Here is a 25,810-nt window from a genome sequence, read left to right as displayed (position 1 = left end):
ACTTCAGCTGTGCTACCTGTGAGATTTAGTCCTCCAGAGGCCTAGAAGGGCCAGGAGGTGATACGGATGAATAGAGAGCCAACAGGCCAATTAAGAAGGTTTACCTGCTTCCTTTGAGGGTAGTCCTGGGGGATACTGGGATGAAGGGGAAGCTCTTCAGTGCTAAGTCAGAACCCGAGAGCCAGGCCAGGTCCGGTCCGATCTGGTCCTTGGCTTATAGCACTGCAGCCACATGTGTCTCTTTTATATTTGTTTGCCCATTTAAAAGAACGGATAGCCAGATTCTAAAGCAGTTATTATTTAACCATTTAAAGATTGTATGCTGAGCTTATCGTACAGACCATCCTCATCTGGACCAGTTGCTACTCCTTGTAAACTGAGGCAGGCAGCACCTGCCATGCCACACCCCAGTGCAAGGGGGTGCAATAGTGGTGAGTGGAACTACTTACAGCACCACTGCCTAGTTCCTACTGTTCCTATTTAAATGGTTCATGTCTTATAAAAGCAGTGTACATGTAGTAGTAATTATGAGCAGGATTGTTCCTCATTTAGAAAATGCAAGGAAAAATTAACTACTTCCCTTAATTTCTTTTAATTTGAGCTACATATACTCAAGTGTCCAAGCAGATACACAGGGGCAACTGCTGTTCACTTTGCCCACATGAGAAAGAAATCCCACTGAAGTCAGACGAACAGAATTTGGGCCCATACTATACGATATATATTTGGATCAAAACCTGAGAGCTCAGCATCAGTTTTGAAGGTGCTTATACATTATTTCCAAGTTTAGATAAGTTTCATTGAACCAACCTATAGCTTAAAACACTGTAATCAGCTCTGGGTGTCAAGCAATTTTTTTCAAAGGCATTTGAAAGGATTTGTTTCAAACGCTTATATTTAGATTGAGTTGTTTTAACTAAAACAGAGTTAAATACAAAATTAAGCTTTTTTCAGTTCCAGTTTAGCTTTCCCTTCACGTTTATACATTTATATTTTATAAACAAGGCTGTCCAAAATTATTTTGAAAACTGTGGTAGACTATTCATTCTGTGTGTGTGTGTGTGTGTGTGTGTGTGTGTGTATTAATATAAAATGTGTTTGTAAAGCAAAAATGAATATATTTACACAAGCCAAATATCCATTTTAAAATACAAATAATCTTTGGGCCTTTGAGTTTAGTTTGTTCTTTGTCAAGTAAGATATATTTACAAATTATAAAATACAAAATTGGGGGGGGTTCCATGTTTAATAAAGATATTGTACAGAAACTAAGAATGGGGAAAGCTTTCACAATTCTGGTTTCAGAGCAAATGGGAAATAATTCAGTACACTTACAAGTACATTCAAACATGCCAGTCTGTTTCCTCTGGAAAAAAATAAACTGCATATAATGACATCTCTGTGTGTAGGCTGCAATTACTATATTAGCCCAAGTGTACTGAAGCATGAAATTTACTCCACCCACGTAAAGTACACACAGGTGGAGAGCAGGGAGGCTGAAATTGAACTAAGGATCTGACCTAGTGTGTTCTTTCTGGTTGCCAGACCAAGAGAAGCTACATACATATTAAAATAGGGGGAAAGTAGACAACTAAAGCCAGATCCTAAGATGGTGTAAATTGGCATAGCTCAAGTGAAGTCAGTGAAGCACTGAGAACTTACAAGAGCTGGGAATCTAGTCCCTGAATATTAACTCAGAGTGATAAAGAGGTTTGGTTTAGATGAAACAAGAAATCCTTTGCAATGCTTAGATGTATGAACCATTGCAGCACCTAATCATCCCACTAATTTTTAATTCCATTTATCTTAACAACAATTTAATATAAATGTAGGAGTTCTTAGTTTATTTCTACTGCATGTTATTCTCAATGCCTACCAATATTCACCGGGCTTGCTAGAAAGAAGGCTCAGGTTTTATTTCATTGGGTAAGTTCTCTCCAATTACATTCGTAAACAAGGGTAATGGAGATGAAGGGTGGGTATATAATAAAATGTCAGAAAGCAAAGAAATATGTAACATAAATACTACAACAAAGACTAGACCTTTCTTTGTTACAAGAGTGTGAATCAAATTGTAAATACCTTCAAATCTAATGGTGATGAAAGTGACACCAAACTTGCTGGTAGTACTTTATCTGTGTATAGGCAAGATAAAGTGCAATATCTTAATTTACCAGCTCAGATTAATAAACAGTTATTTACATGTCCTGTTCCATTCCCTTTGGCATATTATTTTTTGGATTTTTTTATAATAGTGTATGAATCTTCATTTAAATTTTACATTTAAACAAGATGCTAAAAACAAGGATACAAACAAATGTACAGCATTCATCATGAAAAATTGATAGGGTTCAACCCTCTTTGACAGGACAACTCAACAGATATTAGGTGTAAATTGACAACAGCCCTTTTGACTGCAATGGAGCTAGCTCAGAATCAGGTTTTCATTAGTACCCTTAAAAGTACTTAAGGGAGATGTTACAAGGAATCTCAATTTTGATTCAAGATTTACCTTCAAACATTCATAATAGAATTAGAACAAGTATAATTCTCAGTCCTAAACCATTTAACAAAATAAGAACTCGAGCTTGCTCTCTGAATCAACACCTTTGAACTTTGCACAGAGTCTGTCCCTTAAAGCGGCCAAGAGTCTAAATTTCCAGATGGTATCCCACATAAATACACTATATTTTACATTCGGGGCAGGCAGAGACAGACACTCATCTTTTGAAGTGACTGAGCTCCACAAGACGGTCAGTGATTTGTCAAACCTGTGTTGTGTACGTCAGTTGGGCTGATAGTCATTCCGAAGATGCATTGCAGTGGGTTCAAAAAACTGGAAGAAAAGGTACAAGGGAAATTTTAGTCATGTGCTGCTAACAATGCAGTCAATCAATAACACAACTCAGCTATTGATTCCCAGCTGCCTCAGCAGGCTTAAACCAGCAACATATTGTAAGGGAGAATTTTCTCAGGATTAGAAGCAACATTTGCTACTGGGATCAGCAAAGCTCAATTCTAAGTATGTATGTTAATGACTCTGGCTAGTTCTTTTGCAGTTCATTTTATTTTCCAGTGGTTAAAATGAAGCATGATATTATATACATTGCAAGGGTCAGCGAGGTCTTCTGAATGTTAGCATATTATTATATATGGGAATGTGTGACAGGGGATGGATCACTTGGTGATTACCTGTTCTGTTCATTCCCTCTGGGACACCTGGCATTGGCCAATGTCGAAAGACAGAATATTGGGCTAGATGGACCATTGGTCTGACCCAGTATGGCCATTCTTATGTTAAATGCCTCTCCAGTTCTCACACTTCTTTCTCCTGGTCTATCCACACTGCTGCTGCTAAAATCAATTCCTCACTCAAATCTCAGTGCGGTTTCTGCATCACATTCAAACTCTACATCTTCTCCTTTAAGCCCCTGCAAAGCTTCCTTCCTCTATCCCACCATGCTCATCTCCAGGTATGTGCGTAACAAGAACAGCGAGAGTTACAATATGGAGGTTCCAAGAAAACCCACAATTTGGGAAAGGATATAAATCCTCATTCTTCAGGTCATAAACCAAACTCTTACTGATTGTGAAAGATGGAGGAAGATTCCCTTGGGATAGATGTTCCCATAACTGCCCATTGCAGAGCTTCTTGCGCCTTCCTCTGAAGCAGCTAGCCAATGTCAGAGACTGGACACTGGAGTTGATGGACCGCTAGTCAAATTTTTTATGGCAATTGCTATCTTCCTAATACATTATTCTTTGCACTTTGGTTTTGGACAGTATGCTCATGTAGAACTGTGTGAACAAAGTTTATCTGGAGGAATTTTTTTCTCGCATATTATTTCCACAGTTAGGGCTATTTCAGGTCTAGGGCAGCTTTCACTGAAGCAACCTATATTTTTTTTCAAATTTGTTAAATTCTTCACTCATAAATCCCTGTATCTGGCTTGTCTGTCCTGGTGGTTTTGGAATGGTGCCTCCCACTGTGCTCAGCAGATGAGTGTGTCCATGCAAATACAGTTGGCAGTATTCCAGTGCCATGTAGGTGTGATGAGGAAGTCACATTCTGATACTTTGCAGCTAAATTAATTACAAATTGACCTTACATAGAAAGGGAATAAGTCCTCTTAGAGTAGTGGTTTTAATGCTTTGATTTTTTATATTATAAATGGTACATCCATGCTGCTGCAGTTAAACATCTGTCAGCATTTCAGATAAATCTATCTTTGCAGAGGCTTATAACATGGCTACCAAAATTCATTGTGGTCTAGAAACTGACATCTGTGGTTTCAGGACTCTTTTAACATTACAAACACTTCAATTTTCCTGTTACGAACTGCACAGGAGGAAAAAATCAGTGGGACTCTAATTATAAAGCCAAGCAAACTGCAGGCAGAACATTGTGTTGGCTTCATTTCACAACTCTGCTGATACAACTGTGGCCCTGCAACACCACTGCTACTCCAGCCCTGAACAGGTGTTGAGCAATAATGGCCAAGTGTGTCAAAAATACCAAACCGTGTGGTGGTTTTATGATACGGAGAATTGCTGTTTATGGACAAAGAAAACTCATCTCCACTCATGAACTAGCTAAGATTTGAATCATTTCTCTTTACCCTATTTTCTTCATGAACAGAAAATTCCCACAATCCTCTTGTTTTAACTTGCATTTGCTTTTCTTTCATTTCAGAGGGTTTTGTCATATTACTTAAACGTAATGTAGGCCTGGGCATAAGTAACTTACTTGCCTCATTTCTCAGGGGGCATGACGGGCAAGGTAAATTGATCAGTCAGCTAGAGACAGGATGTCTGCATTAGCTGAGATAAGAGGGAATATCAGGATACCGTTTACAATGGACAAAATAAGCCTGGAATGTAAGATGAGGTAAAAAGTAGGTCGTGCGTGCACAATGTGTGGACAGAGCATGCTGCACAGGGATTGATTCCTGCAGAGTAACCAAACCCGGAAGCGTGTGATACAATGTATAGTTAAAAATGCATGTGTTATTAGTGTTGGTAAAGATGTATATAAGGAAAACTTTTGCCTATCCCCACCCCCTATACTTGAATCTGATCAACTCAGCATAGCTTTGACGTATGCAAAATAAAGGAGCCTGAGTGACAAGACTGGAGTCAAAATGAGTTCTTTGGTAACCGAGTGGTAGAGGTCTCAGGGGACCCCCAACATAGATCAAACCAGCAATTTTACAAAAAATTTGATAAAGTTATTTGTGAGATTCTCTGATCCAGCTGAGTTGTACTTGGCACAGGACCAGTGCAGGGGAGAGGGTCTGACATTACACCATTTATGCAACCCCCACTCCTGATATCATGAAGTATCAACTGCATAAAACAAACCAGCCTGGAAGGCTGCCAGGGTCTGTTCAAGAACCCAGAGTTCAGCTGGATCCAGTGCACCAACTTTCCCGGCCACGCACCATAATCCAGATTTTGGGAGGACAGTATGACATAGGACCTGCTGTGTCAGCACTCTGCCATCAGTGGATTCCTCTCTCTAGGAGAAATCCTCCAATGCTTGGATCCACTGGGTTTATCGCTGCCTTGCACAGATGGATTGGTACAAAGGGGCCATAAATTTAGCCTGTGGTATACCTGTGACCAATGAGCATAAGTACTCAGTTAGTTTTTAGCTTGTTGATGTTGATGGGATTTATATATACATTAGGACAACATTTTTCCCTTGATCATTTTGTTAGTATATTTGCCCTTGTGGCATTTTCTATTGTTCTGCATGTAGAAACAACATTGAGAATAAGTAAACATGGCAAGACACTTCTTTCAATACACAAAAATCTAATTATTGCATCTGTGTATCTAATATTTTTATTTTTTCCCTTTAATTGTTTTTTTCCAGAATTGTACTGGTCTCTAATAAGAAAATTATTTATTGATAACGATTTAACATTTATAAAGCACTGCACCTCATTATGAATCCCAAAGTGCTTTACAAATTGTATTAACTGGCACACCATGCAAACTATACAGGGATCACTTCATTCACCTCTAAAATGCAGCCACTTTTGATTTGGGCAATAAGCAGTAACTATATGATAGCGCACAGCAATACTTCCCCAAAGTCTAAGGGACAGATTATCAGCTGGTGTAAATCAGCATGGCTCCATTGACTTCACTGAAACTATGCAGATTCACTCCAGATGAGGGTCTGACTCCAGATCATGAGGTAAGGAAGAATACTGTAGCCTACTGAAATAAAAAGAAGCATTTGGGCAGACTATACAATGTTCTGAATTGGAAAACAACCAAGACACCTGTGTTAACACACCTGCTCTTACAAAAAGTGCCATGGATCTTTATTACAAGTGATCCAGAGCTCGTTGTTATGTCTCATCTAAAAAATGGTTGGTCAGTTTCTCAGCTAGTACAAAGTGGCATCATTCCGTTGACCTTGCTCAGTGGAGCTACACCCAGTTTAAATCAGCTGAGGATCTGACCCAGTAGTTCTAGCCCCACAGTCCACCATAAAACATACTGGAGAAATCTTGATTGAATACAGACTAAAGGGGTAAAAGTACCACCTTCAGAAACACCAACACCACTTATTGCAGCACATATGTATGATTTCCTTAAAGGTTTCCCATCCAGAGTACCCTTGCTTAGATTCTGAGATCTGACTGTACAAAGTGGATTTATTTAAAAAAAATGCAGACACACATGCAAGCTGTTATTCATTTGTGAAGCCCAAGTGATAAATAATTAAAACTATACCTTCATATGGTCCATATTATAAGGATCCAGATCTCTTGTAGGCCCTAATCCTGCAAAGCATTTAAGCACGTGTGTAACTTGCTCTATGATTAGTGGAACTATGCAAAGCACTTCAGCACATTCATGATTGGGGTCACTAGTCCCTGATAATATTACTATACAGAATGCACCATAGTGTTTGCACATGTAATGGATATTTGAATAATATTAAGGTATTTATTTTTTTAAAAGATGTAATAAATGATTTTTTTAAAATCTAATACAACTGGATTGTTATATAAAAATGTGCATAGGTTGCTACTTTTTTTGGAAATGTAAGGCTCTATGGATGAGCCGAATGAGCCACTTCCGTAAAGTAGATGCAAGTCTATTGACTAATCTCCATTGACTTCTTATACAAGTTATACACTGATCCAGTGTAGTGAGAGTGTGGAAAATATTAATGATGTTCAAAGATATTGTGGCAGGATTCAATTTGTTAAAACAATTTATTTCAGTAGCGTATCCCTGTTTAGTAACTTTGGGCCTAATCCTGCAATTGAGTTGAATTGGCCTGTTTACATGGGCCAGGCTTTGCAGAATTATGCCTTGAATAGAAAAGATTAATATAGCAAAATGACTATAGGCATTTAAGGCAATAATGAAAAGTTAGTGAGATAGTATAATAGATTATAATTCTAACAATGAATATCAAAGCCATCATTCTTCACAAATGAGTAAACGAAAAGCAAAATGTAATTTATGGAGACGTGTCTGAAAAATAGAAACACTGACCGAGTTCTGTAGTTCTGCTTTAGGATTTCTGCCATACTATAAGGCTAGTCCTGAAAAGAATTTCTCAGTTGTGTGTGTCTTTTGGGAGCATTTAAAAGTGAAACATGAAAAATGATTGCAGTCAGCACTATCTGAGAAGCCTTTAAAATGTGTCGGGTTAATATTTATGGTAATATACCTGGTTCAACTTAAATTTTTCATAGCTACTGTGGGAAAACAACAATAGTCTTTCATTTTCCATCCTCAATTTAGAATTTCAGAGCAAGATCCTCATTTGATACAAATCAGAACAGCTCCAATAAAGTCAGTGGAGTTTACACCGGTTTACAATAGCTGAGTATCTGCCCCCCAAACTCTTATACTACCAGTTAATGTAATAATTATGTATTGTATATATTTGTTTTAGGGGAACCTGAATATTTCTGATTGGTTGCATGTGTGTGTGTGTGAGAGAGAGAAATATATATGTTTTCGCTCTCTGTTGTGTATTCGGTATTGTTCAAATGTGGCCATTCTCTCTGTAACTCTCACACACAAAGCAAAGTATATTCATAAAATCCATTGCAATGTACTAGCTGGTTCAAAGACAACATGGCAACAAAGTAAACACCTCATTGGTTGCATCATTCTTTTGTCCCATCAGCTGTATTTAGGTGAAAGAGAATAAGTTCAAAGGAGAATTTAAGCTATTAGAAGAAAGATTTAGGGTTTTAATGACTGCCTGAAAACGATAAGCTAATCTTTGACAGATTATCCCAGGAGCATTCAATTTGCATCATATGCATCTTTTCCACAACACCTAGGAATGAGTCTGGGAATACTAAGGACAGGACATTGTGCTGCTTAATGCAGGTAAAACTAAATCTTTTAAACAAAGTTATGCAAAGTTATGATGGAGCAGTATTTAGAGAATGTACAATGCAAGTGTAGCCAATTTTTTCCTACTGTTTAATGTTTAGAATGCATCTTAAATTTTTCTTTCTTTTAAGAGACCATGCAAAATAAACTCATCATTTTAAGGCAATCATAGAAGATATTCTGGTTCTTAGCTCCTTCATTTCACTTTTTCAACAAATACTATACCATTCCTTGTCACACCTAACAAGATTAAGTGATGAAAGAAATAAAATTTGCTAAGAATACTGCCAGATACACAGTCTTAGACAACTGCCCCCAACCTGCTCAAAGTATGTAGAAAGAAATGTTTTTAATTTCTCCCCTTTGAATAGCATTACTTCCTTGTCTTCAATACTCCTTTCTCACTGGCTGCTAATGTATATTATTACAAATGTCCATGCTGCAAAGAACTGAGTAACTGAAGTTCCAAGGCTGATTTAAAAAAAAAAATGCTGGCCCCTAAAGCATACTTTCATTCTGTAACAGTTGAACACAATTAAACACTAGTACTCACTTCCATAGTGTCTTTTGAAAGGTAAACAACCCAATATACCAGGTTGAATCCTGCAAATGCCACTGGAAAGAGGATCCGGGAATACTGGTCTATTTTACTAGTGCCTCCGATTGCTGGTGGTGGTGGTGGCAGTGGTGGGGCTGGCAGGGGAATAGATGTTGGTTGACCTTGAGATGCACTATTGGACATTATGCTGGCTTCAGGGGACTGGTCCGTCTGAGAGGTTGTGGAGTTCACTCGCTTCTTCAGGTTACAATTGGAATCAGAATGCTGTAGGGAGAAAACATTACCAGATTCTCAGCTGTGAGATTTGAGACACATGTTTGCAGTTTCTTATATATATTTATTTATATAATAAATTTCTATATATATTCCTCTTTGTACAGTTTAAAGTAGACACAAAATTAATACACATAGCCATGCTAATGGCCAGAGTCAGACCTCAGATGTATATATGTGCACCACTCTCACTACATGAAAGATACATGCAGCCCTTACCCCAAACAGTTAACAATCCAGTGGATTCACTGATTCTGCTCAGTTCTGTCTACTATCATCATAGCTAGGCTTGAAGCTTACAGAATCTGAGGAAGGAAGGTGTCCCAAGAACCTATGTTTCAGGGTAATGGATAAAAATGTTGGCACTTAAATTGGGTATAATCTCTGTGGATGTGAATTAGTGAAAACCTAAAGAGCTTTTTCAGTCATCCTCTGCAGAAACAGAATGACTGAAACTGATGATTGAAGTCTTCAGCAATTTAAATATCATTAGATTAACAAGAATACTTGTATGGTAAAATAGTGTTGTGATATTACTTCTTCACACAATGCACAATCAACGCACAGTCAGCTTTGGCAGGGGATGTTGTACAGGCCAAAAGTATAACTGGGTTAAAAAACAAATTAGATAAGTTTATGGAGGATAGGTCCATCAATGGCTATTAGCCAAGATGGTCAGGGACACAACCCCATAATCTGGGTGTCTTCTAACTGCCAGAAGCTGGGACTGGACAACACTTGCCCTGTTCTGTTCATTCCTTCTGAAGTATATGGCACCAGCTACTGTCGGAAGTCAAGATACTGGGCTATATGGACCATTGTCTGACCCAATATGGCCATTTCTATGTTTTTATATTTGAATTGTATAGCATGGTAAAATGCTGTTGGATATCTAGTTTTGGTTACAAAACTGTGCAAAATTCATTATTTGGACATTGATTTTTATGACAATCATTCATTTAAGAATATCCCAGTGTCTTATTGCAAAAGTTTTATGGCTTGATTCTTCAGCTGCTCCATGCATCGGACTTCATTTCAATGCAGAAGCTGCAGGATTGAGCCTTTAGCATATAAAGAGATGAACATGTGTTTGTGACGGGTTGGATCACAGAAACCCCCTTGGGAACTGCCAACTGATGTGCCAAGACTACTTCTGCCCCTGCCAGCTTGGACCCCAGCACTCTGTCTTGCTGAGCCAGACACGCCCGTCTGCTCCAACGCAGACCCAGTGTCTGAATTACTTGTCCCAAAGCTGCAGACTTACCTGAAAGCAGCTAACAGAAGTGTTCTTGCCTTTAACACTCAAATGCCAAACTCCCAATGGGGTCCAAACCCTAAATAAATTTGTTTTATCCTGTATAAAGCTTTATACAGGATAAAAACTCCTAAATTGTTCACCCTCTATAACACTGATAGAAAGAAACACAGCTGTTTGCCTCCCCACCCCAAGTATTAATACATATGCTGGGTTAATTAATAAGTAAAAAGTGATTTTATTAAATACAGAAAGTAGGATTTATGTGGTTTTAAGTAGTAACAGACAGAACAAAGTGAATTACCAAGTAAAATAAAATAAAACACGCAAGTCTATGTCTAATCAAACTGAATACAGATAAAATCTCACCCTGAGAGATGTTTCAATAAGTCTCTTTCAGAGACTGGACGCCTTCTGTGGGAACTTGGCAGATAAGTATGTGAGAGCTGAAGTGTTTAGACTTCAAGGTCGAGGCTAGTTTTTATCTGCTGGTAGGCAGTAAATAGGATGATAAGTCAAACAGGTGTTAGGATGATAATTACCCTGCGGCTGTGTGTATTTTGTTAACCAATTAGCAACTGCTTGCTTGCCTGCTTCAAGAGTATAAAGATGTATGCTGGAGAGAAATAAAGAACCTTTGCTGCCAATCAAACTGACTGAAGAGCTTTGTTCATATCAACAAATGGTGACCCGAACCCGTCGAATGGTGATAGTGTCGGTGGCCTGACCCAGGCGGAGGAAGTGCTGGAGAGGCGCATCTGAGCTCAGAGGTGAGCGGCTAACATGGGAACTGCTGCATCAGCGGAAGAAAGGACGGTGCATGAATATCTGATCGTTATCCCGTCTGCTGCGGTGGGGACGGAGAAGGGACTTTCTGTTCAACCAAGTACAATTTTGATAAAACTGTTTGGGAGCGGCTAGGCTCTGAGCTTTGGAAGTCAGTGGCTCAGGGCGATAAGGAGGCCTTCTCCCTGAGTCCAGTATGGAATAAGGCGAAGGAGATAGTAGAAACTCTCGTGGCCGAGGCAGGAGTGCAGGTGGCCCTTTCTGAGCTCTGGGAATGCCTTCTGTGTTGCGGTTGGAGCCAGAGAGTTTTTGGTGGTGAGGACACGGTGATACCTTTGGCTTCCAACCCCACCTATGGGTGATGTTGCACTACCCTCCAATGTGGCTATTGGCCCGACATGATTGATCCTGCCGAGCCTATGGAGACAGCCTTGCTGTAAGCCATGCCGTGTCCACGTGGAACATGTGCCATCAAAGCCATATCCCGATTTGACTACGTTTACTCAGTTTACTCAGTCTGATGCCTTCTATAAGGAGATGGAGCACCAGGGTCGACAGCTGCAGCATATATGTGACAAGTTGGACCAATTGGAAGGTCTTCCACCTGGATCATCGCGATCGCATCTTCACAAGTGCTTTCATTTGACTCCGCCCCCCGCCTCCCCCCCCGACCCTCCAACTGGGGACCCTCCGGATAGCGCTGGCATGGAGTTTTAGCCATCCTTGAAGGTCTAACACCTGAGGCCTTTCCGGTGATTACGCCAGACCCTCAACACCCTAATTATAGACGGTGGGCCCTTTGGACTGGAAGTTGATCCGTGAGGCACAGAAATCGATCATGGCTTATGGACTAGATAATCCGTATGTACAGTCTATCATTGAACAGGTATTTGCTGGCCAAGCAATGTGTCCGTATGATGCGATTAAGCTAGCTGACATGCTTCTTACACCTACACAGAAATTGTTGTGGAAACATGATTGGGCTAAGAGAGTTGACTTGGCTCTTGTCCGCAATTTGGATTTACGGATGATGATCCTCGGCGCGTGCACTGCTGATATGTTTTGGGGAGCCGGTCGCTTGTTGACCCGCATTTGCAAGCCTGCCTCGATCCCGGATCCTGCAGCAATCACAGGAACTGGCTTTGGCTGCCCAGCGGTGCCCCAGATCTATGCCAAAATTACACAAGGCCCGTTGGAACCTTATGCGAGGCTATTGATAGATCTCCTAATCTGACACCAGAGGCCAGAACCGCAGTTGGACTTGATCTGGCCACCCAGAATGATGGACATGATTGAGGCGTGTAACAGGGCCGCTATGTTTGAAGAATCGGATAAAGCTACAATTCATGCTAAGGCACATGCCACTGCACTGGCGTTGCATTACAACCGTCAAACGGCCTCTGTTTTGCGATGGAACACTGCTGACACAGTCATAGAGGATGACAAAGTCCATGTTCTTCCTTCTAATACTGATGGCCCACTAGGATTTGGACTGAGTGCCCAACATCAAAACAAGGTATTTTTGTTTTGCCTGGCCTTATTGATGCTGACTATACGGGAATATTGGGATAATTTGTCCCCTGTGACTATAACTGCTGGTACACGTCTTGCTCAGTTAATACCTTTCAAGGGATGTGTGCCGATTGAGGTCTCGAGGGTTTGGATCCACTGGCCCTCCCACACTGCCTTTGCTATGGACATCACGCAGATCACTCAGGGAGCTTTTATTGGGGATGCAATGCAGAGTGGGGTAACTGAGGCACCTGTGACGACACAGGTAGAAGATACTGTGTTTACCTTGGAATCAGAGCCCACTGAAGCGGTTGCAGCTGAGACCCCCATGCAGAGTGATGTAGGAGATGCGCCATCTAACCTAGTATCAGAATGCCCAGGGGCAGTTGTAAATGGGGCCCCTCTACAGAGCGACATGTGTCCTCAAGAACTGCCTGTGTGTAGAAAGGGAGACGAAGAGGAGCAAGAGAATTTAGCTGTGCAGCTGGCAGATACTGGCTCACCCATTTTTAGTATTGAAAGCTCTGGGGCTCAAAAAACATTTGTGCCTGTTACAGCTGCAGCAATTGAAGAACAAATCATTGCAGAAACTGTAACATCTATGGAAACCTCAGCTGAAACTTTAAAGCCTTTAGAAGCAGTGCCTGGAAAACTATTTCCTGAACTAGTCCAAGATATTACCACTGCTCATTCGGGATTTGAGGCTGCAAACAGTAGGACTGAAGAAACTGCACCAGTGTCAGTATTAGAGATGACTGCTGCAATGGTGGATGGAATGACTGAGAAAGCCACAAGATGTACACATCCTGAGCCCCTGGAGAACAACTGCTTGTTAGCTGTGCCAGGATCCCGTTTGTTTGATCCTCCCTGAATGATTTAATTGATTGAAATAATTTTTGCTTTGCCTGAATGTATAGGATGATATCCTGATAATTTCCCCCGTAGAACTTGAACCACGATGGTGGTGGAACAGAAGAAAAAACACTCACATCATTGATATTGCCAATGTCTAGAAATTCCTGACTAAAAGGGCATTGAGAACTGACCCTGGTAAAGAAGCAAAGAATTGCACACTGGCAGGAAAAAATTTGGGACTCCTGCTAAAAAATGTGGTATTGATTGGATTTTGGGGTTTATTTTACAGGCTGCGCCCTGTGTTGTGGAATTTTTTTAGCATGTATTGCCCTCCTAATTGGATTGTAAATGGCCCATTACTACCCCTGTTTTTAGAGCCTAATTGTTTTTGTTTTAAAGTTTGAGAAAACTCAGCCAAAGGTTTGTTGAGTATTCTCAAAGGGGAGTTTATGGTGTTATTTAGGCATAAATTTAGGTAATTTGGGAGACTGGCTTTGAATTTATGTGACCCAAAATACCTTTATGTAAAGTGCTTTGGATCGGGCCCAGGCAGGCATGCGATAGATAGAGAACTTGAAGAGGAAAGGATCAAAACTGGTTGATAACCTTGAGGGTGTAGTTGATAGAGAAGGTAATTAACTACAAGCGAGTAATGTTAGGCAGAGTAAAAGTTAACTCTGTGATTGCTAGAGGGAACAGCAGTTGAATTTTGCAAAGTTGCTAAAGAGTAAAGTTTTGGTGTTTTTGAAATGTTTGTAAATAAATTTAGGTAAAGTTATTAGTTTGTAATTGTTTGGTCATAAATAATTTTGTTGCATTAGTTGAAGATTGTATATTGTGTTATGTTATTGTAATTGTATTAGGCTAAGGGTATATAAGTGGTGATTTTGGGGGGGGGGGGTTAAAGGTAGAAGTTAATAGTAAGAACCCTTAAGCTGTGAATAGCTTTGAATTTAGAAGTAAGCCAAGATGCAATTGTATTACTGTAAATGATTTAATTGATGAAGTGATTCCCCTGTTTTGTCTGAAATTAATAAGGGTATTTGTGTATTTTAAGTAATGATTGATTGCCCAGTAGGGGTATATTTGTTTTTGTATTTTAGATAATTGAGGAATATGGATGTTAGCTGCTTAGTATTTGATATACCATGCATTTGTTTATGGAGTTAAATTTATGTTATGTGTCTTATGTTTTGTTTTGTGGTGTTTGTTTGTTTGTTTGTTTTTCTGGCCAGAATTGTCTTTTGCGTTTTATGTGGTTTATGTTGTGTTTTTCTACCTCAGTGTCAGTTTGATCGCCTGACATCTGAGGGATGATTTAAGTTTGCCACAAGTTGGTGTGCTATAGAGAAGGGGGGAATCCTGTAGAATTTACACCATTTATTTGTTGTGCTTTGTTTTTGTTTGGTGTTGTTGGGGTTATGTTAAGAATTGCATGGTTATATAGGTTGGTTTTATAAAGTTTTAATTTTGGCTTGTGATAGATTGTAGTGTTATGATGTTATGAGTTGGGAATGTTTTGCTTATGCCTTTTTTCTTTTTTTTTCTTTTTTTTATTTTGAGGAACTTGGCAGATAAGTATGTGAGAGCTGAAGTGTTTAGACTTCAAGGTCGAGGCTAGTTTTTATCTGCTGGTAGGCAGTAAATAGGATGATAAGTCAAACAGGTGTTAGGATGATAATTACCCTGCGGCTGTGTGTATTTTGTTAACCAATTAGCAACTGCTTGCTTGCCTGCTTCAAGAGTATAAAGATGTATGCTGGAGAGAAATAAAGAACCTTTGCTGCCAATCAAACTGACTGAAGAGCTCATATACGCTTGCGATGCAACAGCCTTCCTAGTCTGGGCACGATCCTTTCCCCTGGTACAGCCCTTGTTCCAGCTCAAGTGGTAGCTAGGGGATTTCTCATGATGGCTTCCTTCTCTTTGTTCTGTTCCACCCATTTATATATCTTTTGCATAAGGTGGGAATCCTTTGTCCCTTTGGGTTCCCTCTTCCCCCCCTTCTCAATGGAAAAGCACCAGGTTAAAGATGGATTCCAGTTCAGGTGACATGATCACATGTCACTGTAAGACTTCATTACCCACTTGCCAGCACACACCTATACAGGAAGACTTACAGGTAAAACAGAGCCATCTGCAGTCAATTGTCCTGGTTAATGTGAGTCATCAAGATTCCAAACCACCATTAATGGCCTACACTTTGCATAATTACAATAGGCCCTCAGTTATAGTTCATATTTCTAGTTTCAGATACAAGAGTGGTACATTTATACAAATAGGATGATCACACACAGTAGATTATAAGCTTTGTAATGATATCTTACAAGAGACCTTTTGCATGAAGCATATGCCAGTTACATGAGCATATTTTTATAAAGTCATATAGAGTGCAATGTCACAGTGTTGAAACTGTTATTCTATTCTATGGTAATCTATAGTTAATATCATGCATTTACGGATAACCAGATAACCTGGTATTGACAATATGTCTTATGTTTGGTGAACAAAAGGGATGTAAAAGAATTATCTTCTTAGTATTCGGTATCACTGCTAGAGTATGAAAGAGAACCACACACTTCTCACAAGAGGCCAGATTCTGCTCATGGATGCACATGCTTATTTCCCATGGAAATTGATGGAAGTTGTATATGTGTATCACTTGCAGAATTTGGTCTAAGAAGACATAAACAGAAGGCAGTGGAGAAAAATAAGCTTCTATTTGCACAACAGATAATGCTTTTTCTTTCTCTCTCCGTTTCTACCCCTCCCTGCACACGTTTCTTTCCTGAATCCCAAGTCCCCTGCCCACACTAGTCAAGTAACTGAAGAGTAACATGTTTTGCAGATGGATTATAAGTGGCATACATACTGTGAGGCTATGTCTATCTGGAACACAGATGTTTGATTTTTGTATTTTCCAGTTACACTGCAAGCAGCAGACAGGTTTGAAGGGGGGATCATCCACAGATGTGTCACAGAAACAGAAAGAGGGTTATCCATGTGCACTGGCACTAATCATAATAATCCTTCTCTCTAAACAGACTAGCTGTTTGAGCCTGAGCCATTACTTCCACTCAGAGTCACTATCCCATTCTGTTTTTGTGCCCTGCTTTCGAAACTGGAATGTTGCTAGACACACAATGTGGTTTGTCTTTAGCTTTTGTACAAGAGGGCTTGGTCTCTCCACAGTGGAGGAAAATGAGCAGAATTTTTTTTAAAAAAAGTGTTTGTTATTTCATCCTATCACTTGTCAATAAACAGCATTCTGACATATATAGATCGGGACAAATTCTGCCTTGAATTACATTGGTGTAAATCAGGATTCAGTACACTGGGTCGAGGAGGTACCATGGTATAGCTGGTCGAAATGGGTATATCTACACAGCCCAGGTAGACAGACGTAGGCTAGTTGGGCTCACACTAGTGTTCTAAAAATAATTGTGTAGATGCTGCTTTGAAGTTGCTGCTCAGGCAGGAGCTTGGGCTCTGAAGGCCATCCCCATTCCTAGGCTTCAGAGCCCAAGTTCCAGCCCAAGCTGCAACTTCAAAGCACTGTTTCTAGAGCACTAGCCAAGCCCTGCTAGACCAAGTCTGTCAACCCGGGCTGGGAAGCTCTCTCCTCCAGGCTGTGTAGACATCCCTAGTGAAAAGAAAAATAGGCCCACGGGTTGCTGATGATGCTTTGGCAGAAGGTACATTAACATTCTTTCTATTGTTCCACTGTTAATGCACAGATAGCAAAGCCCTTTGTATAGGGAGTTGGTTGAGGGGAGCTGAGGTGGTGATTTTGTCAGTGGGTTTATTAAATCTTTTTGTTATATTTACGTTGCTGCAAGGGTGGGTTATCTGCAGGTACTTGCCAGAGGTTGTTTATTGGGGGACGTATTTTTAAGAGGGAAGTATTCCCAGAGCATGGTGTGGGCAGTTCTTTATTTAGTATAGCACAAATTTTAAGAAATAAACATCCCTACCCATAGATGCTGGAACTGGAGGAGGGGGCAGGGATGCTGCGGCATCCCCCTGGCTTGAAGTGGTTTCCATCATATACAGGGTTTTTAGTTTGATTCAATGGCTCTCAGCACCCCCACTATATGAATTGTTCCAGCACCCCTGTCCCTACTATGCTATGTAGGAATATTCTCTTCACATCAGATGATGATAAATTTGGGGAGGTTTTGCCACCACAAGATACAGGTGATTCCTTTTATTTTAACTTCTCCCTTATGTTCAAGGGCCCACCTGTTTATCTTCATTTAGCATTGCAGTCACAGAATCCTTGATCACAGATTCAAGGTGGAATATATTAATTAGTCCCAATTCTTGGGTCCCATTGAGCTAGACAAGATAGTTTTATGCTCCCAACCCTGGACCTAGCCAGTGGCTGGATGGCAACTGGAGCAATTAAAAGGAGCATCAAATTGCTTTAAGTTACACCTCAATGGCCTATTCCAGCAGCCAGGATACATTATTGCTCCAGCCATTAATGGCCAGTTACTTGGGCATGCCCCATACACTGAGGAACATCAGGTAGAGCTGGTATAACTCTCTGGAGGGAAACCTCAAATAGCTGCTTAAACCAATTCAAAGATCCCTGTTTGCTACTTAAGCCATGCAAAAGGGGCAGATGGAAGCCTAGGACTTGGTCTTTTGTGTTGCAATGGATTGTCTTCACCAACACTATCATTGTAAATTATTCTCCAATTTATAATACAACTTTTTCTCAGCTACCAATGAAGACTCACCCAGAGACTCTGGCCATGGAACAGCAGCAAGAGGATGCAACAACCTGTGGCTTTCATTCAAATTAAATTGATAAAGTTTATGCATGAGGATGGGAGCCTGCAGGTTCTGTGGCAGCTGAGCTCTGAATAGTTGCTGTAGTCATTACTTTTCTCTACTTGGATTTTCCCTTTTGAGTGTTTTCTTTGACAAAGAGATTAGGATACAGTGATGAAATTTGCCAAAACACTACACAGAAAGAAAATATATGAACTATTACAACTAGCAAGCTATGTTAATCCCTGCTTTTATGGGATATAATAAAGCAAACTTGTCCAGCGCACCTAACACAAAATCTCAAACACTGTTAGTTGATTTGATAAATTGCAAAAGAAACTGGCTCCTTTACGTGGCCTCTTTGCTGATAGTGCAAATTTGTGATGCTGCAGCACAATGAACAAAATTGCTCCATGCCTGCAGTCTGACCCATGCATGTGGACCTTTGCACAATCACTCAGAATTAAACAGGAGGTGCTGTACTGCATAGAGTAGTAAGGTGCTGTCTAGAACTAACTAAGGTCATACAACTAAACTAATCTGGATGTCCTTTGGATGCCCACAAAGCAGCTGGGAGTCTATTCCATCCAGATACTTATCACCCTCTGTTCTCATTGACTTTTCCAGGGTTTTCTTGGCACAACTCAGGAGGCTCTCAGCAAATTGCAGCATCAGGCCCTTACCTCCAGTTAGAAAAGATAGAGAAAATATCACTTTGGAGTGTATGTAATTCTGTATTCTAGCCTTCTCTGTTTTTATAGGGATGTTGTGTGTGTATTGTTAATTTTGTGTGTATACTTTTCTCTTCATATTTCTAATTAAAAATCACTTTGAAATTATCTATAAATCTGCCTTCCTTTGTACTGTGGATATGTAATTTTGCTGTCAGTGCAGCTTGTAGCATGGCACTAAAATGAGCATCTTATGTATGTGCCTAGATACCAACAAACTTTAAAACAATCTGTACTTGTTCTTATTGCTGTCTCCTTTGCTCACTTAAGATTATGTACTTCTCCTGTCAGTACAGTGAAGTCAGAAGAAAATAATGGCAATAAACTCTAAACTTTCAGATAGAAAAATGTGATATTTCTTATCTCCTTTGTAATTTACTACGCTAAGTATATAGAATTTTGCTGTCATCACTCTGGAATGAAAATGAAATTAGTGCCAAAGCTCAAATATGCCTGGACAAGCATTAAACAAGAAAAAAACATATCTCCTATGCTTTTCCCCCTTTCCTCTTATTAATATACCTATGAATATGTGACATTCCTACCAGTGCTACACAATGTAAATGACATAAGTAACTAGTGGCTTTAAATCCTCAAAGATTATTCAAGGGCCTAACTTCCATTATGGGTGTTAGGTGCTTGACTACTTTTGAGGATCTGGACCCTAGACACTACAAAACTTAGATAATAACAATAATTAATAATTGATAGAGCTTTCGTTCTTATTTTTGTTGACCTAATGGCAAAAGGACTCTAAGAACACTTCTTTAGATCCCAGTGACATAGATATAGATTTAAAACCAAAACACCATTGAAAATATTAAATCTACTTCCAAATTGGGCCAGATTACTGAGCCTTTACTCACAATGGTGAGTACTTATTCATAAGAGTAGTCCCAATGTCAACGAGACCAACCTTATGAGTAACTGCTTACCAGTAAATATAAGAGGTTCACTGTCTGGTCCTCGATTAGTAACCTTCTCTCCAAAGTTCTACATTGCGCCCAACATCTGTTGATTCCATCACCAACATTTAAAACAGGTAAGGAATTGGCACAACTGAGCCCACAGCTGTTACTAACGCTATTAACATCTGCAGAAGAAACACAGAACTCCATTTGGGGATTGGTCCTGCTTTGAGCAGGGGGTTGGACTAGATGATCTCCTGAGGTCCCTTCCAACCCTAATAATCTATGATTCTGTGATCTCAGCAGGTAAAAAAATAAAAGCTCTTTTAAAGATTTATGATCTTGCTATCTCAATGCAGTTCCATGATATGACAAATCAAAATGCAGGCTGACACTGCAGAGCCTCTAACAAAATATATTTATTTTATGTTATTTATGTTAAATGTTTAAAACCAAGTTTTGCTCTTAGATACACTGGTGCCAACCCAGCAGTTTAAACGGAATTATTCTGGAGTGGCCCAAGTGGAACTGTGAGCAGAAGCCAGTCTCTCCACTTACGTTGTGCAATCTTTGCAGCTTTTATGCAAAAAGAAGTGATATTCCTTCATCTTACTGTGCAATCACATTTGTTTTGTCCTATTTTAATATGTGCTGCTGTGATTACTGAGATCAGACTGCAATACTGTGCAAAAATGTCTAAATGCTAGTGGGGAAAAACCCTCATATCGTGAAATACAAGACATTTAACATATATTTGTGTATGATTTCAACTCTCTCTTCTCTCTCCCATCCCTATCGCTCAGCTCTAGCTCTAGAAAACATTTAACTCATGTGGATCCAAATGATCATCAGTTACTTGCCCTCTCCTTTCAGCCACATCAGGATACTCATTAAACATGTCCAACATATTCTGATTGATGTAATCGCAGGGAACTAAATCCTTTATACTGGAAAAACATCAGGCTCCTCTACACTTGAGGAATGTTGCTTAAAGACAGAATAAGAATCCTCTGCTGTCGGAGCCATATCCCTTTGTGGCTTAGGAAAAAGAGCTGTTTGAAAAAAACAAACAGCAAAAAGCTTTCACAAAAATATTTAATTGGAAAGGCTTTTTATTTGTTGATTTTTTTTCACATTTCATTTGTTTATCAAAATGTCATCAAAAATTCTGACCAGCTGTATAGGAAATAATCCCTGTTAAGCTCTTTGACTGTCATGCTGCAAAAGCTCTTGGATACTGTACAACAGGCGCCCATACTAAGTGACTTAGGTCCCTGTCCTCTAGTGTACTGGTGGACCCTGGCTCCCTCCTGAAGTCAGTGAGAGTCCAGAGGGTTCTAGGCACCTAGGGACCCGTGCAACACTTTCAGGATCTGGGCCTACTGAATAAAGAGAGCTGTGAGGAAGAAACAATATGATTCATATTTAAAACACATATTTGAAATGGAATAAAATCTAAAAGCTGCACTGCTTTCCTATGCTATAGATTCTGAGTTGTTTTTGATATGCTGGAACAAATGTAATTACTGTAAGAATAAAAATGGGCTTCCATCAGGGTCCAGATGCATTCTCAGCTTGTTGCTGTCATATTTTGGAGTGGAATGCCCATAGTTTTGTATTTCACACAGAGATCACCTGCGGCTGACAAATACAATGAGCCAAATTCTGCTCTGAGCTACCTGAGATAAATTCATAGTGACTCCTTGGCAACCAGTGAAGTCACTCTGGGTTTGTATCACTTCACTGAGAGCAGAATTCAGCCCACTGTATCTGACTGAAAACAATGGAGTCCAAGGACTTAATGGAAGTTTGTAGCAACTCCACTGAGTATGACAAAATAGAATTTCGCCTTGTGCCTTCTCTATTTTTAGATTACAGAGGTTTGGTGGAGGATTATGTAACAACATATTAGCAAGAGATTTTGAATAAAAGAGGCATTTGTACAAAATTAACTGTCCCGAAGGGTGAGAGGGACACTTCTACTGTATTTTGAATGATTTTTGTAGTAGACAAAATTAGATTTGGAATTGGACAAAATTGAACATATTCTGAATCCACTTTAACTTGATGGGTTTAAAACTATTCAAGCAACTAAAGCTTTTAAATGACTCTTTGAATTTTCATCAATACTAGATCTTCTCTCTCTGGTCTTGTCTGCTACAATGAGTTGCACCCAAACATTTATCTCATCGTTACTATACCGCCAGTGGAAGTGTTTGTGTAAACAGGGGCATACACACCACCATATCACTTAGACTGGTTGGGACAGCTTGGAGAACATGATGGCAAAAATGCTGGTGTCCTATTTACACTGTAACTCACCCCATTAATACCACTAATGAAATTGTATTGGTAGCACTGAATGATTCCCCGTCTAACACAGACACAACCCTTTTATATTTTCTGCTCCTGGACTCTTCAGTAACTAGCCTAACCTTAACATTCTCCATCAGCTTTCACTATCTAAGGAGTAAGTTCTATAAAGACAGAAGGCAGACAGCACTCTTCCTTCTGACACAAACACTGCTCACTACATTTCTCCTGAAACTCCCAACTGATAAACCTAAACCCCTGGCAATCACCAACAAAACAAAACAAAACCCACCATTATAGTGGAAGAAAGGTTGGGTTTTTTTACTCTGCTGGAGAAATATTAGAACTGAACAGAAAAGGAGACAAGATCTGAGGGCATACGCGAACGTGAAGATTTTTAATTAAGGGATTTCTTTTAAACACGTGAAGCAGAGAACTTGGTGGCTACTTAGAAAGGTGGGGGGGGAGAGAAAAATTTTCCTCTTTAAAACATTGTTGAGGGAAAATAGAACAGGGCCTGGTTAAAAAAAATTCTGAGACACACAGAGGACATCTTAGAAAAGACAGAAAGTCCTGCAACAATAGTATACAAGGATCTAGAACAGGAAGAAATAGACCTTGCAGAAATCAGAGAGAAAAGGAACTGTAAAAGAAAGCAATGATATGATTTAGAATCAGATAAGGAGTAAGAAACCAAAGCATAAGAACTGAATAAAAAACAGAAGGAGCAGTGTTCTAGAAAGAGAAGGAAAAAGAGACAAGACAAATAGGAGAGTGATATAGCAGTAGTATACAAAACACAGACACACCTCCTTTCCTCAAAACACCTTCCTTAATGAAATTCTAGTTCCCATTAACTCCCCTTGAACCAGGGCTGCCTTTTTACAAGAATTTTTCCCAGCATGCCTTTATGAGGGTCAGCCCTTTAAATCTAACAGAGTCAAGCAGCTGCAGTCCTAAAGAAGTCACCGTTGCAACTGCTTGCTACATCTCCTTCTTGTAATTCGTAAGAACTCTAGATTTTTGTGGTTTCCCTTGGTTTTCCCTTTCCTATTCCTGAGGAGATGGGTACATCCTTATGCCAAACCAGCAGGGTGGAAGTGGAACAATATTCCACAGGTATAAACAGTGACTGCTGCCTCTCTGAAGATACCAACTCTGAAATTCTGCTTGGGGAGAAGTTCTATGCACTGCTGTCTGCAACCTTTTTAAATTTGGAGACTTTTGTATAGGGCTTATATTGTTTGCTTGGTTGGTTTTTGCTTCTTTCCTAGTTTTAGATGCCATGTATTATTTGTAAATAGCTCTGTTAAGGAAAATATTTGGAGATTGTGTTTCTTAGATATTTTACTACTCACTTGCTGGCTTTTATTGCTAAAACAGTGAAAAAAAGAGGGAAGTATTGATTGTACTTACTTCTACAGTTGTTTGAGGCTTAAACCCTTGAGAGGGAAACTTTACAGAGTGCGAATTTCAAACTTCTTTGTTTGCTTTATTGATTTCTTCAAGGTCAGACTTTTAGCCTGTGTTCAGATTGGGCTACAGTGGTATGGAGAATATGTAAATCCCTTCAGTAGCTGTGGGAGCTGCCAGGCTTTTTAGACTCAAGCCCTGGCATGACTGGGAAAGCAGCTATATGGAGCAATGTCTTCAGCAGCCGGGCTCTCACTTCCTTTGCTTTGTAGCATCTGTTGCAGAGTCACCCCACAGCGGACTATGCAGAGGAGGGCAAACTGCAAAAAGTCACTTGCTGTAATTGCTCAGTGTGAAGTTAAACTGTCTGAATATGGGCCCTGTTTTGGGGAAGCTGAAATTCCTCTGTGATCTGCACTAGAGCTTGAAAATAGGGGAGTTCCTCTGTGAAAGGCAATGGTTCTGTACCTTATAGGGATTTTGCACCATTCTAACTTCACTGCAAGAGAGAGCAGAATCCTACCCAAAACCCTGTATTGTAAATTTCTGAAACCCAATATGAGGACTTTGAGAACTGATGAAGAGGCTGAGAATAATGAAAGTGCTGATTGGATTTTGGTATTTGATTGAACGTTTGCAACATGAATGTAATGTTCTTTTCGCTAGAGACTCTTGAGTTCTGCTAAACTCTCTGTTCTGTGGGAGCTGAGGGCACTCAGCACCGTGAGGATCAGGCTCATGATGCCTTTGGCAACCAGTGCTGTGGGTGGGCCTCCTCACTGCTACTTCTGGGAACAGCAAATAGGAACTACATCGGGCAAGTTTTCTTGCCAGGCCTCCTTGAGCCACCTTGTCTTATTCAGGTTCCACTATACGTATTGGTGTCTTCAAAAAAAAATGAGGCAAAAATTTGTCTACCTTTGAAGAGGAGTTGGCTCTTCTAATATAATTGTTTTCTTCTGGGATCTCAGAATTTTAATGACTGCTGTACTTAAGTAAGTGTTTTACTGGATATAATTTGATGTCTCTGCCTACTGTGTTTGGACTCTAAATCGTGTAAAATTATATTTTCCCTTCTCCAAGAACGCAGGACTTTATGGACCATTATCACATTGTTCTTTTCTCCTCCTTCTGTCCTCTATGAATTAATTTCATTGTTTATATATAAATGGATGCTCTATAGATCATATTATATGTTCTTTAGTATTCTATATATTTGGGTCTTTAAATGGAACAAATGATGAAGAGCATTATTCAGGGATTCAGACCCGAAATGTCTTTCCAGTTTAGGGTTCTTATTCTAAGATAGGGATGTGCTTTTTGTTAATATTTTCTTTTGCTATGTCATGCCAGGTGATCTATTTAACTTAGTATTTTGATATTTGCCTGAGTGATTTCCTGTGAAAAAGCTATATTTGAAAAAAAAAAAAAACGGGGGGAGGACTTAAAATCTTTTAAAGTGCTCCTTGTCTTTAGATCTGTAGCATTTCACCTTTGTAGCATTAATTTGCTGTTATAATATACAGCCCATAGGGTATGTAATGTCGTCAGTCAAATACTAATAATTCAGTCATAACAACTGAGCCTTTCTCAAATGTCATGACATTTGAAAAAAATTATTTTATCTGAACATTAACAAATATATTATCAGCTTTTGTTGTAAGTTTTGATGAGGCAACTTATTATTAAGGTTTCCTTAGAATAATAAAAATGTAAATATTCGACATGCACATCTACATTTACTTTACGCTTATTTATTTACAAGTTTCATCAAAATAGAAAATCTACTTTTTCATTATCCATTATTGCAAACTTATGCAAACTCTATCACACATTACTAGCTTTGCTCAAGTCAGTCTTGCTTGAGTTTTTGTTTTGTTTTTTTTGGGAGGGGTGGGGTATTTAACCTCATTTTACACAATCTGGGCAGGAAAAAAGCCCAGTTTTCTGAGTTGTAATGTGTGATACAGTTTCTTTAAATTTTTATGAAAGACAAAAGATGTTATGAGAATAATCTGCTTTTCTTTATTTTGTCTGTCTTTTC

The 25,810-nt window shown here is 39.5% G+C and overlaps 1 protein-coding gene across 9 annotated transcripts in view; it reads right to left on the bottom strand.

Annotated features, from left to right (window-relative positions):
- Window positions 1-1,235: 1,235 nt before the first annotated feature.
- The window catches only part of GABRA6 (gamma-aminobutyric acid type A receptor subunit alpha6), a 35,444-nt gene continuing 10,869 nt past the window's right edge, over window positions 1,236-25,810 (bottom strand). For 7 of the 9 annotated variants that reach the window (XM_039483571.1, XM_039483573.1, XM_039483575.1 and 4 more), the window contains 2 exons: window positions 8,936-9,205; window positions 1,236-2,836 (listed from right to left, as the gene is read on the bottom strand). In XM_039483571.1, coding sequence (XP_039339505.1) covers window positions 2,786-2,836; window positions 8,936-9,205 — 321 coding nt within the window. In that variant the 3' untranslated portion in view covers window positions 1,236-2,785. Of the gene's footprint in view, window positions 2,837-7,842; window positions 9,206-25,810 lie in introns of those variants that run through there. The other 2 variants (XM_039483572.1, XM_039483574.1) reach the window with 2 other exon arrangements.

The sequence above is a fragment of the Mauremys reevesii genome, linkage group 8, assembly GCF_016161935.1.
Source record: "Mauremys reevesii isolate NIE-2019 linkage group 8, ASM1616193v1, whole genome shotgun sequence".
Taxonomy (NCBI): Eukaryota; Metazoa; Chordata; order Testudines; family Geoemydidae; genus Mauremys; species Mauremys reevesii.
This window is presented reverse-complemented; position numbering and strand designations above follow the sequence as displayed.